Genomic DNA, 15154 nt, shown 5'->3' with positions numbered 1-15154 from the left:
GGGGTTAAGTGACTTGCCCAAGGCCACACAGCTAAGTAATTATTAAGTGTCTGAGGTCGGATTTGAACCCAGGTACTCCTGACTCCAGGGCCGGTGCTCTATCCACTGCACCACCTAACTGCCCACCAACCACTTTGATTTTACAGATGAGCAGTTAAGTGCCTGTGCAACCTCAGTCCATAAAGTTTCCTTACTCCTAAATGCTCACAACAACACAGCTCTCAGCTACCATCACCTACCTCCTAGTCCAATTTGATCCCTCTACTCCCCTTCTCCTCACCAGAAGACTGGTTAGGGAAGTGAGTAGAAAAATTGGCATAATGGGAAAGAGGGCAGGAGGGCAGGACTGCATGGACAGTGAGTCAATGAGATGAAAGTCCCTCCTTAAAATTAATTATTAAGAATAATGTATTAATAATGACTAGAATCATAGTGCCTACTGTGTGCTATACAAAATTCATTTGACCCTTACAACAACCCTGGGAGGTAGGGCTATTATTATCCCCGCTTTACAGTTGATGAAACTTTAGACAGACAGACTTACTTGTTCAGTGCCACACAATTAGGATCCTGATGGGGGATTTGAACTTGGGTCTCCCGGACTCCTAGCCCCAAACTGAATTTCCTTTGCCACCTAGATATCCTAGTTGTTTAAAACAAACTGGGTCACTGCTCCCTTTATTCCCTCTCATCTCTAGCCCCCGGGGAATTCTTGACTCTGGGAGAACCATAGCCTCTCTGTTTGACTTGAGCTCACTGACAACAAGGTCTGTTGACTTTATGCTTAGGACAGTGACTACTACATAGCAGTCAGTTGACTGCCTGAAAATTGTAAAGTATTCTGGAAGGGTGACAGTGAAGAATTTTTCAAAGGCTTTCAGAAAGCTGTGAGTCCAGTTTGGGGGTGCAGGAAGGAGGGGTAAAAGGTAGACCAAGCTCTTCTCTTCCTACACAGAGAAGCCAATGGGGATTGGACAAGATGATCTTTAAAGTGCCCCCTGGTTTTAACCTCTATCATTCCCCCTCTATATCCACAAAATGGGGGGGGGGTAGAGATAATCTCTATTGTCTTTTCAAGATCCCTGTGTATCTATGTCCTTGTCATGTCCTTAGGAAGTTCTACTGTGTCTCTCCATTATTAGGGAAGTGAGAGAAGAAATCAAGTCCAGGGACTCTATTGAAAAAGATGGGTAGGGGTGCTTGAGGAGAAACCAATAAGGAAAATGGAAAGATGCTGTAGATGAACTGTGAAAACATCTTCATTTAGTTGAGGTCTGACCTTGGATAGAGAAAGTTAAAAGGCACCATGGAGAATCTGGCACTGGCTTCTCACTCTGTCCCAACTGGAAAAAGTTGGTCTGTTCTCTGATTGTGACACTCCACTTTTTTTTCTTTCCTTCTCCCTCCCTTCCCTGGCAAAAGAAGAGCTCTATTAACAAGAGGTGATTGCTACCTTTCCTTGCTGCTCCTGCCTTTAGGAGTTCTCTAAATCGTGATAGCTTCCTTCTGGTCTCTCCTGTTGTCATGGGACTGTTCCCAACTCTTATTCAGACAGAGACAGGAATGTTATGTGTATGTAGGGCAGTTGGGGTGGAGGGAGGGGAAGGGTGTCTGTGGGCAATGGGAGGTTTTTCCCAATAGGAAGTCTTAGGGCTGGACCAAGGGCAAAATTATGAAAATAATCTAACAGTGCTAGCTATTGTAGTGTACAGCTTATTGGTCATGGAGTCAAGAAAGCTAGGTGCTACTCATAGCTGGACTACTAGCTCTGAAACTTTAGGTAAGTTTTATTTCCCTTTCTGGGACTGTTTTCCTAGTCCCTTGGGCTAGAAGCCTCCCATCTTGATAATCCTTTTGATCTTTTCCCTCCCTGCCATCTTTGAATCCAACTCATCTTCTCCAGCATCCAATGGTTCCATGTGGGGAAAAGTCTTGCCTTTGTCTAGCTGACTAAAGTAGTAAGTGATATACTGGAGTTTAGGGTCAGGACTATTTCTTGCAGGAATATTTTCATTTTTAAAGGAAATATTTGAAGTCAAAGAAAAGAATTCCCCCCCCCCCCCCCCCCCCCCCCCAAAGAATCTATTAAAGAGGAATTTCAACTGATGATGATTGTTGGGAGTGGTGGGATTATTGGGGGAGGAAGCTTCATAACCCTGCCTGGCTGCTGTGGAGACGTGCCTCCTTTCTATCTTTAGGCCAGAGAAGCAAGCACAAAAGGGAGAAGCTAGGGCCCAGCTAGGACACTGGCTCGCCAGTGTCAAGACTGCTTATAGACTCTTGGCACATGTCAAAGACGAAAGGGCCCTTAGGGATCATTTAGTCTAATTCCTTCATTTTACAAAGCCAGAACTGAAACATAGGAGACCTGACTTCTAGACCTTTGGTCATTCCTTTTTACTTCCTGGAGTTGGTAAAGCTGAATAAAACCAAGGACTATAGTAGGACATACCAACTCCAAGCTTTTTTAAACAGTATCAAAATCCCCATCCCCCCGGGTTTCCCCCTTCTCAGACTCTCTATTCCCCACCCCCACCCCCTCTCTCCCAATCTTCTAGTGGAGACAGGAGGTTCCTAGAGATATTGCCACATGGAAGGAGTGGACGGGGCAGCCAGGCAAAGGAAGATACAGCCTGTGTAATTACTGCTCTGCACAGACACTATCTTGCTCGAGGTGCCAGGGAGTCTGGCGGGGAAATACCAGCCCAGCCTGACTAGGTCTGTTGTGTGTCTGAGAATGTCCCGGCAGCTGAATGGGATGGGGGATGGTAGAGGGGACCCCGAGTGTGGTAGGGGAAGGAAGATTAGTCAGATATTTGGCTTTGAAAGTTGTTGCCACCCTGTGTACAGTTCATAAGACCAAAAGGGCAAGACTTTTTAATTTCTCCTTATAGTCAGGTTATCCTCTTTTCCCTCTTTTGAAAATCTGCCCAGGGAAAGAAACAGTTTTTCTCCTAGAGAGGGCCCCTGACCCATCTCTCTGGCTGAAGTTTGGAAAGTGAAGGGGACATGGGGGAAGGATCAACATCCCTGTGTCTCCCCATCATCCAACACTCCCTCCAACACCTCTTCTCAAGAAAAATGAGCGTCCAGGAAGAGAGCTGTTGCCTCTCATTGCCATGGCAACAAGCCCCACATTGCCCATAAAACCAGCTTGCACCATCATTTTTAAATTTTTTATCATCATTTTAGGCCTGTCTCCAAGAACGGTATTAGAGTGTGGCTTGGTGACATGGAAATTGTCAGGGCCCATGTTTTATTAACAGCCTGTCGGAAGAGGTAGAGGGGGTGTGGGGTGGGGCTATTAGAACAATAACCTCCCTGCAGGAGATGGTTTGCTCTCCTCTTCACCACCATGGTCAGAAAACTACAGAATCATACACTGTCGTCATTAAAAGGGACCTTAGAAAATCATCTGGACCAATCCCTTCATCTTACAGTGGTAATAGAGATGTCTGGAGGGGAAACAGATGTCTCAAGGTCAGAACCAGAATTAGGCATCAAGCCTTCTAACTCCCAATCCAGGGCTCCCTCCTCCATGTCTCAGGACTCTCCCAGAGTGTGAAGGGTCCCACACTCTAGGGGGCTATGTCTAGGAAGCTGGCACCTTTTGACTATGAGTGGAGAAGGAAGAGGCAGTAGTGCCTGAGCATATCCTTCCCTTCTTAGAGAGATATTTTCAAGGCCAAGGGCCTTCTTTTTACATCCACCAGTCCCTGCTTTTCTGCCCAATCAGACTCAATCTCAGGTGATCTTAACTCAGTTTATTTAAAAAAAGTTTAGATTTATAAAGATGTGCTTGTTGCCCCACTCCTCTATCCCATCAGACCCCTGGAGCTGGGCTGGGGGTGGTCTTCCCAATGGCTTCCTCACTATCTTCTTTTAATGCAAAAGTCCAAAGGTACCCCAGATTGGGGAGTTAAATCCCTAAATCTTTTTAACAGCAGCCAGCTTCTCCCTTGGTTCATATATTTATAAAAATAAAATAGGTACAAATACACACACATATATGCATGTATGTATATTTTTTTATATATATGTATAATAGGGCACTTCTTCCATCTTTTTAGGGAATTGGATAGGCAGGACCCTGGTTGTCTTAGCTTCCACTTTGTTCTTTAATGGCCCAATAAAGTCGTTATCTTATTTTTAGTATGTCCTTGTTGATTTTGCAAAAGATTGAAGGTAGGGTGGAGATAAGAGGAGAAAGGAGACACACATAGAGGAGCAGGAGGAATCTGCTGAGAGACAAGGAGGATGAAATCCGACCAAGTGGGCCTACTGGATTGTCTTAAATCTGTCCTTCATAGGGTTCACCCTACCCTCAGCCTGGTAAGGGTCAAGTTCCAAGCAGCTTCCTGATATGTCCCAGTGCTCACAGTCCAGGTCCAGAACTGTCAACACCAAAAAGGACAAGTTGCAGTTCCCAGAGCATTGGCCCAAGTAATGTTCCCTGATGCAGGTTGGTCCTTCCCTCCTCCTTCCCTTGCACTAAGGGACTTGGATCTGAAGGTCCTCATCTTCATCCAGATCACTTGCACCATCCCCCGGTTCTTCAGTCCCAAACCGAGAACTCCGGATCTTTCCGAAGAGTGGGGCATTCTGTTGCCGGCGGAGCCTATAGGGATGGGGGGGGGGGTGAGGAGTGGAGAAGAGGAATGAGACAAGGTCAAAGGCTTAAGAATACAGGGGGAAATTATGCCAGTCCCATCTAAAGCAGGAGAAAATTGGTGCATCAAGATAACTGCAATGGAAATCTCTATATGGTACAATGGAAAGAACAATAGCTTGGGAGTCAGAAGACCTGGTTTCAAATGCTGCTTCTGATACTTGCTACCAATGTGATCTTGGGTTAATCTCTTAAACCTTCCTAGACTTCAATTTCCTTATCTGTAAATATGAGAGGGAGGGGCCAGTTTGGCTCTCCACTCAGCTCCAAGTTTGACCATTCTCAACAACCTCTCTCGTATTATGGCACGACTGAAGGAGCACCAGACTGAAGAGAATGAGTACAACTACTTCTGGCTCTCAATAACCCTTATATTAGTCTTCTAGCTTCATTGTGCCTCAGTTTCTTTTTCTGTTAAATGAGAATAATAATTTATCATCCAACATTCCCCAATTTGGTCTGAGGATCTGTTAAAGAAGTAAAAGCATTTTTAGAAGTATAAAGTGCTCAACAAACATACTGAAGATGCTAGATATTATAAAGTCAGAGGCAACCAGATGGCAAAGTGGAAAGAACACTGGGCCAGGAAAATCAGAGTTCAGGTCATACACTTCCTAGTTGTGTAATCCTGGGCAAGTTACCTGACTTCTGTCTGCCTTGGTTCTTCAACTGTAAAAACAGATATAATAAAAGCACCTACCTCACCAGATTTGTTGGGAAGAACAAATGAGATGGTAACTTATAAAGCTTAGTGCCTGATAAATTGTTGTTGTTGCTGTTCAGTCACATCTAACTCTTTCTTGACCCTATGGACCACACTGTCCATGGGCTTTTTGTGGACAAAGATACTTCCATTTCCTTTTCTAATGCAAATGGAGTTAAGTGACTTGTCCAGGATCACACAGTAAGTAAGAGTCAGGCCAGATTTGAACTCAGGTCTTCCTGACTCTAGGCCCAGCACTCTATCCACTGAATCATCACTTGGAAAACAGTAGGTGTTTAACAGATACTTATTCCCTTTCTTTCCCCTTCGCTTGTGGATAAAGTATTGAACTCACAGTCAGGAAGACCAGAGATCAACTCCTGCCTCAGACAGATCTGTGTGACCCCAGATTAATCATTTAATTTCTGCCAACCTAAGTTTCTTCATCCATAAAATGGGTCTAATAATAGCCCCTACTTCACAGGACTGTTGTGAGGATTAAATGAGATATCATTTGTAAAGTACTTTGCAAACCTTAAAGTGCTAGAAGTTATTATTAAATATAAAGGATTAGCATTATTACTCAACTGTCTGGGGTATGATGAAGCCCAGGGACAGTCATGAAGTTAATGCCTTATACATGCAGCTTGAAATATGGGAGAGGGGTCATAGATCTCATATAATTAATGAATCAAAAGCATTGAACATGACTATATGTCCAACAGCTACAAAAGTGGATGCCTCATCAAAGAGTAGAAGTGGTCCTAGGTTCTTTGAGTTGTGCCAAAAGAGCACATGCTCCAGCAGGCACTCCTGAATTGGAAAGCCTTTAAGTGGAGGCTTCATTATAGACTGTCTGTTCCATTTTAAAGCACTACTGTGATCAATCAGTCAGCATTTATTAGGTGCCCACTGTTGCTGGGCACTGGGCTGCTCAGCAAAAATAGTCCCTGTCCTCAAAGAGTTTATATTCTATTGGAGGAAGATTTTATATATATATACATATAAAACCTAATTTGTTGTCATTCAGTCATTTTTCAGTTGTATTTGACTCTTCGTGATCCTATTTGGGGTTTTCTTAGCAAAGACACCAGAACGGTTTGCCTCTTCCTTCTCCAGCTCATTTTACAGATGAGAAACAATGGTAAACAGGGTTCAGTGTCTTGCCTAGGATCATGAAACTATCTGAGGTCAGATCTGAACTCAGGTCTTCCTGACTCCAGTCCTGGTGCTAGTCTATTCATTGAGCTAACTGTCCAATATATAAAAGGCATAAAAAATAAATACAAGGTAATTTGAGTAGAAGGCACTAGCAACTGAGAGGAGAACAGGAAAAGTCAAAAGTTGAAACTTGAATTGACCTGTGAAGAAAGTCGAATTTATGAGAGATATCAGTATGGAGGCAAGGGAAATAGCCAATGAAAAGGCTCACAAGTCCAAGTGTCATGTTTGTAGATAGCAAGGCCAACTTGATTAGACTGCAATATATATGGAGGGGAATGATGGGTAATATATTTAGGCAAGTAGGTTTTGGTCAGGTTGTTAAGAAATGAATTTATCAAGAGGAATTTACGTTTGATCCAGGAGATAGTAGAAAACCATTGAAGTTTACTGAGGAGTCTGATTTGTGTTTTAGGAAAATCAGTTTAGCAGCTCTGTGATGGTAGATTGAAGAGTGTGAGAGATTTGAGGCAGGTAAACCTGTTAGGAGGGTATTTTTCAATAGCCCAGAAGACAGGTGATGAAGACCCAAAGAGAGTAGAGGTGGGAGAGATGTTGTAGAGGTGGAAAAATTGAGATCCAGTAACTGTCTGGTTAAAAGGGGTGTGTGTGAGTGAGGAGATATGGATAACACCAAGGCTGCAAATCTTGGTGATATGAAGATAGTGATAACATTCACAGAAAGAGAGGTATGTTATGTTGAATCTGAGATATCTACAGAACATTTGACTGGAAATACAGTTCTGGGAGTCAATGGCATAGAGGATAAGTGAATCCATGTGAGCTTATAAGATCATCAGGAAAGACAGTATGTAGGAGAGTCTAGGATAGAGGCTGGGGGGGGGGGGGACACCAACAATTGCAGGAAGGTTAGTAATGACCTGGCAAAAGTGACTGAGAAAGCAGAGACAGTGCCCCAAAAAACCCAGAAAGGAAGAGAGTATCTAGTAGAAGTGGGTGGTCCAATACTATCTAATGACACCAAGAGGCCAAAAAGGATGAGGTTTTGGGAAAAGTCATCTTTTCAACTTGACAAAGAAGAGCTCACTAGTGACCAGAGAGGGCAGCTTCAGTTAAATGAAGAGGTAAGACATTGGAGGATTTAGAAGAGGGTGAAATGAGAAGAAGCAAAGACAACAACAGTAGAAAACTTTTTCAAAGAGTTGGCTGAGAACAGGTGAGATATAGGAAAATAATTTGAGGGGATGGTAGGACCTAAGAAAGGATTTTTTAAGGACCGGGGAAAATTGCATGTGATTGCAGACATGAGGGAAGAAATACAAAGATAGACTGAGGATTGAGGGGTGAGAAACGACAGTGAGGATAAGCTGCTGGAGAAGACTGACAGGCTCATCACCAGATTGCTGCAGAGTAATGAATTTTTAAAAAAAAAAAAAAGGATTGGCTCTTCTTGTCTTAATAGAAGTGCAGTCTATCCATGGACCCAGTCCCACTACTGTTCCACCCAAGATTCCATCTCAAACTTAGGATAGTTCATTTCTCCTTAGGCAGCCTGGTGGCCCCCATGTTCCTGGTGTGGGGGGCTGGAGTTGTTCCATTATGTTGGTGAATTAGGGCAAGCATCTGATTGAGCTGAGTTCACTGTATCCACAAGTTCACTGTATCCACAATTTCTCAAGCTCAAGAGATGCATCATATTCAGCCTCCCCAGTAGCTGAATTACATGTGTGCATCATCACCAGCAGTGGAAGCATCTTTTAAGGAGTACCTGCTAAATTTATTCCCCCTTAATTTAATCATCCATTTATTCATTTCATTGAGTACATGGTATGTACATTGTCCTAGGTACTGAGCACCTACAATTGCAATTAGTGTCTGTGGAAAGACTACACCAAGGAAACCCACCAATCCTTGTAGTACTGATACAGCACGTATATAGTATTAGCCAAGCTCTGTGAAGGCATATAAAGACATTCATGCTCCCTGTCCTTAAGAATTTAAAATTTAAATAAAAAACTCTAAATTTAAACAAACTAAATTTTAAATTTAAATTTAAACAAATTTAAACAAACTAAATTTTAAATTTAAATTTAAACTAAATTTAAACAAACTAAATTTTAAATTTAAATTTAAACTAAATTTTAAATTAAAATTAAAATACAATAGATATAGAACAACTGTGAGTAATAACCATAATGCTGAACTGTGTGGCAGACACAGTCAATGTTGTAGAAATAGAGGGGGAGAGGCCAAAAAAGGGTTCCCAGGGGAGTTGGGATTACAAAAACTACTAGGATATGAATGTTCATCCTCCATCTTTCAAAGAAGATCAGGGAGGTGATGCCATGACAAGCACATGAATTAGATTTGAGTAAGGGGGACTGTGCAAAGTCACCAGTCTCATTTTATCCTCCAGAGCTATCTGGGTCCAGTGACCATTTGTGAAACAGGACAACTTGCTCTGGATGTGAGGTAGTCAGGGTTAAGTGACTTGCCCAAGGTTACATAGGGTTTCCCTGTCCTCCTGACTCTAAAGTCAGTGCTCTATTCACTGTGAGGGAATTGCAGCGGACAAGGCCAGTAGAAGCCAAGGTGGGAACAAATTAATGCATTCCCCAGTTAATGAAGAATTTTGCCTAGGTTAGGGAGGAGAGAGAGAGAGAGAGAGAGAGAGAGAGAGAGAGAGAGAGAGAGAGAGAGAGCGCCAATGTTGGCCAAGTTTACAGAGAGCTGGGGAGGCTGGACAAAAGAGTTTGTAGCTGTTGTTCAGTTGTTTCAGCCTGACTCTTTGTGATCCCATTTGGGTTTTCTTGGAAAAGATATTAGAATGGTTGGCCATTTCCTTCCCCAGTTCATTTTATAAATGGGAAAATTGAGGCAAACAGGGTTAAGTGCCTTTCTCAGGATCATGCACCTAAGGGAGTGTCTGAAATGGAATCAAAACTCAGAAAGATGAGTCTTCCTGACTCCAGGCCCAGCATGACCTGCATTTAGGTCTGGTCTCAGACACTTACAAGCTATGTGACCCTGGGCAAATCACTTAATCTCTTCCAAATGTAAAATGGGGATAACAGTATCCATCTTGAAGAGTTGTGAGGAATGAATGATTTATTTGTAAAGGGCTTAACCCAGGGCTTAGCATAGTAATTAATACATGCTTATTTCCTTTTTTTCCTAGTTATTTCCCTAGGTTCAAAGGAAATAGCCAAATTCGAACCATGATTATTATGTCCTCCTAAATATTTTCTCTCATATAATGGTTCCAACTCCATAAGGAGTCTTAATAATCCAGCAAAATGAGCTTCAACTTTGATGATTTCTGACCACAGAACCATAGAGTGTTCCCTTGTGTTGTCTTCAACAAGAAACCTTTCTAAGGACCTACTGTGTGAAGAGTCCTGTCCTAGACACCAGTGAAGTCAAGTTCATGTACAATACAGACAATGAATATCCTCATGGAGCTCCCAGGCCAGTGGTTGGAGGCTGCACACAGTAGGCCCTTAGTGAATTTAGGCATTTAGGGTTTTTTTTTTTAGTTTTTGCAAATGCAGTGGGGTTAAGTGACTTGCCAAGGTCACACAACTAGGTAATTATTATGTATCTGAGACTGGATTTGAACTCAGGTCCCGACTCCCAGGCCAGTGCTCTATCCACTTTGCCATCTAGCTGCCCTGGCATTTATTGTTGAAGTGATTGATTAGAACACTGTTTTAGGATGAGTAATCTACCATCTACCACAGGATAGAGTGGAGGAGACGGACTAAAATGGGAGCTTGGTGAGAGGGCTTCTGATGGTTCATATGTGAAATAGTGAGGGCCTGGATCAGGATGGAGGCATGGAAACTGGAAAGGTAGAAAGGCTGGGCAAGTAGGAAGTTACTTAGTGAATGGCAGATAAAAGAGTGTAATGAGAGGGACCAGTCAAAGATAGCTGAAGGTTTGGAGCTTGGGTGACTGGGGTAATAATGCTTCCTTTAACAGAGAAAAGAGAATCCTGCCTGGGAGTATAGATGATCAAAGATAGTACAATGGACCAAGGGCTGGATTTGTGAAGCAGGACAATCTGAGTTCTAATCCTAACTCAGATCCTTACTGATTGTGTGATCCTCAGCAAGTCACCTAGCCTTGCTTAATCTCAGTTTCCTCAGTTGTAAATTGGAGGACTGCTGTAAGGATCAAGTGAGATAATATATGTAAAGTGCTCTGGAAACCTTAAAGCATGTTAGAAATGTGAGCTAATATTATATTTCTGTTGGAGAAAAGACAGTATTGAGGAAGAGGCAGCTGCTCCTGCCTGGCCCCCACCCACCCCCTGCTGCCCCTTGTTTTCATCGGCTCTGAGCAGGCCCGTGGAATGGACTTCATAGAAGAGACTGAAATTGCTTTACAGCTTTTTCTAATCCATAGTGTTTAGCAGCAGCACATTACAGGCTGGAAATGTTATTTAGGGAGCAGCAGGAGGGAAGTGAGGGGTGATGGACAAACAAAGAATAAGGCTGTCTTCCAGAGGGCAGGGCCTTGGGTCTGGGAGGACAAGAAATTCCCCATGGACCCTAGAGCTCATCCTCTCTTAAGTCTAGGAGTGGGGAATGGGGGTGGGGGGAGGCTGGAGACAACCGTCTCTGTGCTGAATTACAGAGAGCAGGTGGTTTGATGGGGGAGTAATGGAAATATATTTTCCAGGGTTTTCATTTTATAGGTCCTCTCCTTCTCTCCCTGTATGTATGTATTCATATACACAGACGACAGATACACAGACACACAGACATTGCCACACTGAGACACACACACACACACACACACACACACACACACACAGAAAAGGGGAAGCATTTCCTAGCTTCTCTCTTTCTCTTTGTTTCTCACATGTACACTGAAGAGGGGGAGCTTCTCCTGGGCTCTCTCTGTTTCCTTCTTTCTCTCTGTATCTCTGGAACTCTCCATTTCTGTCTCTGTTTCTCTGTCTCTGTCTCTATCTGGTAATAGCTGAGAGGCACCAGAGCCAGAACTCAAAAGAGATTCTTTAATATAACCTAGTCCAGGCCATCATTCGACTTGCCCAAGGTAGTGTAGCCAAATTGTACAAATCCAAGACTTGTCCTCCTGAATCCAGAGAACTTTCTATTACACCAAGAATGTATCAAGCCCATTCTTCCTTTCAACCCATTGGAGAAATGAATCTGGCTCTCAGAGCCTGTTCTAAACTGGGTGTTTTGCAACTCATTGGTTAGGAGACAACAGCAACAACTAGAATTTTTTTTGTTTTGTTTAGTTTTTGCAGGGCAGTGGGGTTAAGTGGCTTGCTCAAGGCCACACAGCTAGGTAATTATTAAGTGTCTGAGGCTGGATTTGAACTCAGACACTCCTGACTCCAGGGCTGGTGCTCTATCCATTGTGCCACCTAGCCACCCCCCAACAACTAGAATTTAAATAGCATTTTAAGGTTTGCAAAGTTTTTTACAAATATTACTTCATTTTATCCCTATTTTATAATTGAGAAAATTGCTAAAAATACTCTCACATGGGCCCTTACCTCAACTCAGCTTGCTGTAAGTTCAGCTATCTTGGGACTTGTATTGGTTGAAGAGGCAAGTCCATTCTCCAGTAATCCCTGTGCCCTAGATGTCTTTTCTTCCCTCCAATCAGGAAAGGTGAAGATGGTGGAAATAGCACAAGGCAGAAGCCATTTCCTTATTGTCAGACCTCCAAGAACTTCCCACTGCCCTTAGAGTAAGAACTAGAATCTTCTGCCTGGTATTCAAGTTCACTGAACCTTATCTGCTACTATTTCCTAACTTTTTTTTTATTTTTATGAGGCAATGGGATTAAGTGACTCACCCAAGGTCACAAAGCTCATCTTAACTCCAGGGTTGGGGCTCTATCCATTGTGCTACCTAGCTGTCCCCAAACCACTTAATTTATAAGATCAGGGTTAAATTCAAGGTCATCCAGGTAGTAAGTTTCAAAGGAAAAAAAAAAAGCCAACACCCAAATCTAGGTCTTCTAATTCTAGTATGGGGATGGGGTGGGGGGAATCTTTTTCAACAATACCACATCACCTCTCTAGTGGACCCCTCCATTCCAACCAAGCCAGTCTCATTATTCACTTGAACACACCTAGTACATACCCAACTCTTCACCTTTGTTCTCCCACTTGAGACACTGTTTGCCTATCCCCTGTGCTTATCCAAAGTCTGCACATCCTTGAGGGTCCTCACCCCACCCACCCCATTTCACTGGCACCAACCTGTCCCTCCCTGAACCTTCCCATGGCAAATGGGATACTATGCCAGTGTATTGGACAGGTTTACCAGACACTAGTTGGTATTGTTACCTAACTTCATCCCCAGTTGGTATTGCTACTTGACTTCATCCCCAGTGTGTGTCCTAGACACATTCTAGACAAGATAAACTTCTGCCTCCATAAAAACTCAGAGCCCCTAAACGGACCTTTTTTTTGGATTCCCTGGAGGTGAAGGGGACCTCTGGAGCTTTCAAGGCCACAGAGATGAGATGGGGCTCTGTGTCAGCACTTCATTTTCCTGTTGTCAATGGAAAAGCTCTCAGCCTCCTCCCAGGCCCTCATTCTTCCTTGCATTAAAATTCCATCGGCCCTAAATTTACGAGCCAAACTTCAACTCAAAACCATGCGATTGCTGATGGAGCGGCCCCCCTTCTCACCCCCCTCTTTGCTCCCCCACCCATAGCTCTCCCGGTAAAGTGGCCTCAATGGCTGAGTCTTTACTGGAAGGCATGAATTATTAAGGGAGGGGGAGGGAGGGGACCGAACCTCCATTACTCTTGCATGATTTAGAGGCACTGTCCCCAGAACATTAAAAAACAAAAGTTGAAGAAAAAAAAAATGGGAAACCACTCGGTAGCCCCTCCCTTGAGGAAGCACTTGAGAGCTCAGACCTCATTGGGCCGTGGTCCATTTCAAGGGATTTATTGCTGGAAAAGCACTTGAGCACCAAATAAATTTTTTTTTTTAAATCTTAAACAACTTTTTAAGAGCTAGAAAATGGGAGGATCTTAAAATATGCAGAACTCCTTTTCTGTTTTGCAACCCTGAAATGTTCTCCCTCAGGGGATTCTGGGGACTAATAATCTCCTGGTACAGGAGAGCTCTTTTTTGCGGGGGATGTAGGGTGAGGAGAACTCCCCAAAAGAAGCCAGGGCCCAGGGCCACTGTGCTACCTAGTTGTCCCCAAACTATTTAATTTATAAGCTCAGATCCAGAGAGGTTAAATTCAAGATCAACCAGGTAGTTAAGTTTGGAAGAAAAAAAAAAAAGCCAGGCACCAGAAAAGGGAGACCAGGTCAGGGGGCTCAGCAAGAACAACCAGTCCGACCCAGGAGGAAGGTCTTGGGAACATATACATTTCTTTGGTTTAAGGCCCTGTTCAAATGCTACCACTCAGAATATGGGATGGTTTATTAGTCATTATATCTTAGTTGCTGGGATTCTTTTCAAATAATTGCTGGGTGGGTACAGATCTAGGCAATGAGACACAGAAGTGCCATTTGGAAAAAAGGCAAATAAAAAGGTAACTAGGGAAGGTAACTAAGAACAATAGCTAGCATTTATGTAGTGTTTGCCATGTGCCAGCTCTGTGTGAGCACTTTAAAATTATTTTATGTTTTGATCTTCAAAATAACCCTGGGAGGGAGATACTATTATTAATCACATTTTTACAGATGGAAACTGAGGCAAATAGAAGCCAACTGGCTTATCTGGTGTTCAAATGGTTCATAAGTGTCTGAGGTTGGATTTGAATTCACATCTTCCCTATTTCAGGCTCAGAGCTCTATTCACTCTTCCACCTAGCTGCTTAACAAGGGTTTTGGATTTTTAAATTAGTCAATCCTGCTTATGGAAAATCAAAGATCCCTTTGACCTCTGTGAGAGTCTTAGCTTTAATTGCATCACTGCTGTTAACCCATACAAATATCTTGAAGGACAGGGCCCAAGGAGGGGACTCTGAGCTCCATTTACTAATGAAAAAGATTGAATTGGGCCCACTATGTTCTCTAGCTCCTTCCTTATAAGGAACTCAATGTATTTTTTCTTGAGAGGCATCAGCTAAAGAAATAAGGATTTAACTCTAATCTTTAAGAAAGGATGAGATGGGCCTACCAGGGCTTATGGAGAGCTCTAGAGTCAAGAGGGGAGGTCATTATTTAGCTTTCCTGGAATTTCTACCTACAAAGCCTGGTCCTTTATACATACATACATATATATACATATACATATATATATATATACATATATATATATATAGATAGACTCTTTTTTTAAATTTTTGAGAGGCAATCAGGATTAAGTGACTTGCCCAGGGTCATACAACTATTAAATGTCTAACACTGGACCTAAATTCAGGTTCTTCTCACTCCAGGGCTGGTGCTCTATCCATAGCTGTTCCCCTATATATAGATTCTTATTTTGTCAAGGGAAAGGAATGAGGAGGGTGGGTGATGAAAAAAAGAGAAAATTAATGGAGTAGAAAACATGCATTGAATAATAGATCATCAAAAAACAGAACACTACATGTCAGAGCTAGAATGGACCTCACCTAGTCCAGTGCCCTTATTTGACAGAC

General features: G+C 42.8%; 1 protein-coding gene across 6 annotated transcripts in view; it reads right to left on the bottom strand.

Annotated features, from left to right (window-relative positions):
• Window positions 1-3123: 3123 nt before the first annotated feature.
• The window catches only part of CCDC102A (coiled-coil domain containing 102A), a 49476-nt gene continuing 37445 nt past the window's right edge, over window positions 3124-15154 (bottom strand). For 5 of the 6 annotated variants that reach the window (XM_074211240.1, XM_074211239.1, XM_074211242.1 and 2 more), the window contains one exon: window positions 3124-4618. In XM_074211240.1, the coding sequence (XP_074067341.1) occupies window positions 4492-4618 (127 nt within the window). In that variant the 3' untranslated portion in view covers window positions 3124-4491. The remainder of the gene's footprint in view (window positions 4619-15154) is intronic. The other variant, XM_074211243.1, reaches the window with a different exon arrangement.

The sequence above is a fragment of the Macrotis lagotis genome, chromosome 1, assembly GCF_037893015.1.
Source record: "Macrotis lagotis isolate mMagLag1 chromosome 1, bilby.v1.9.chrom.fasta, whole genome shotgun sequence".
Lineage (NCBI taxonomy): Eukaryota > Metazoa > Chordata > Mammalia > Peramelemorphia > Peramelidae > Macrotis > Macrotis lagotis.
The sequence above is the reverse complement of the archived record's forward strand: the minus strand, read 5'-3'. Positions and strand labels throughout refer to the sequence as shown.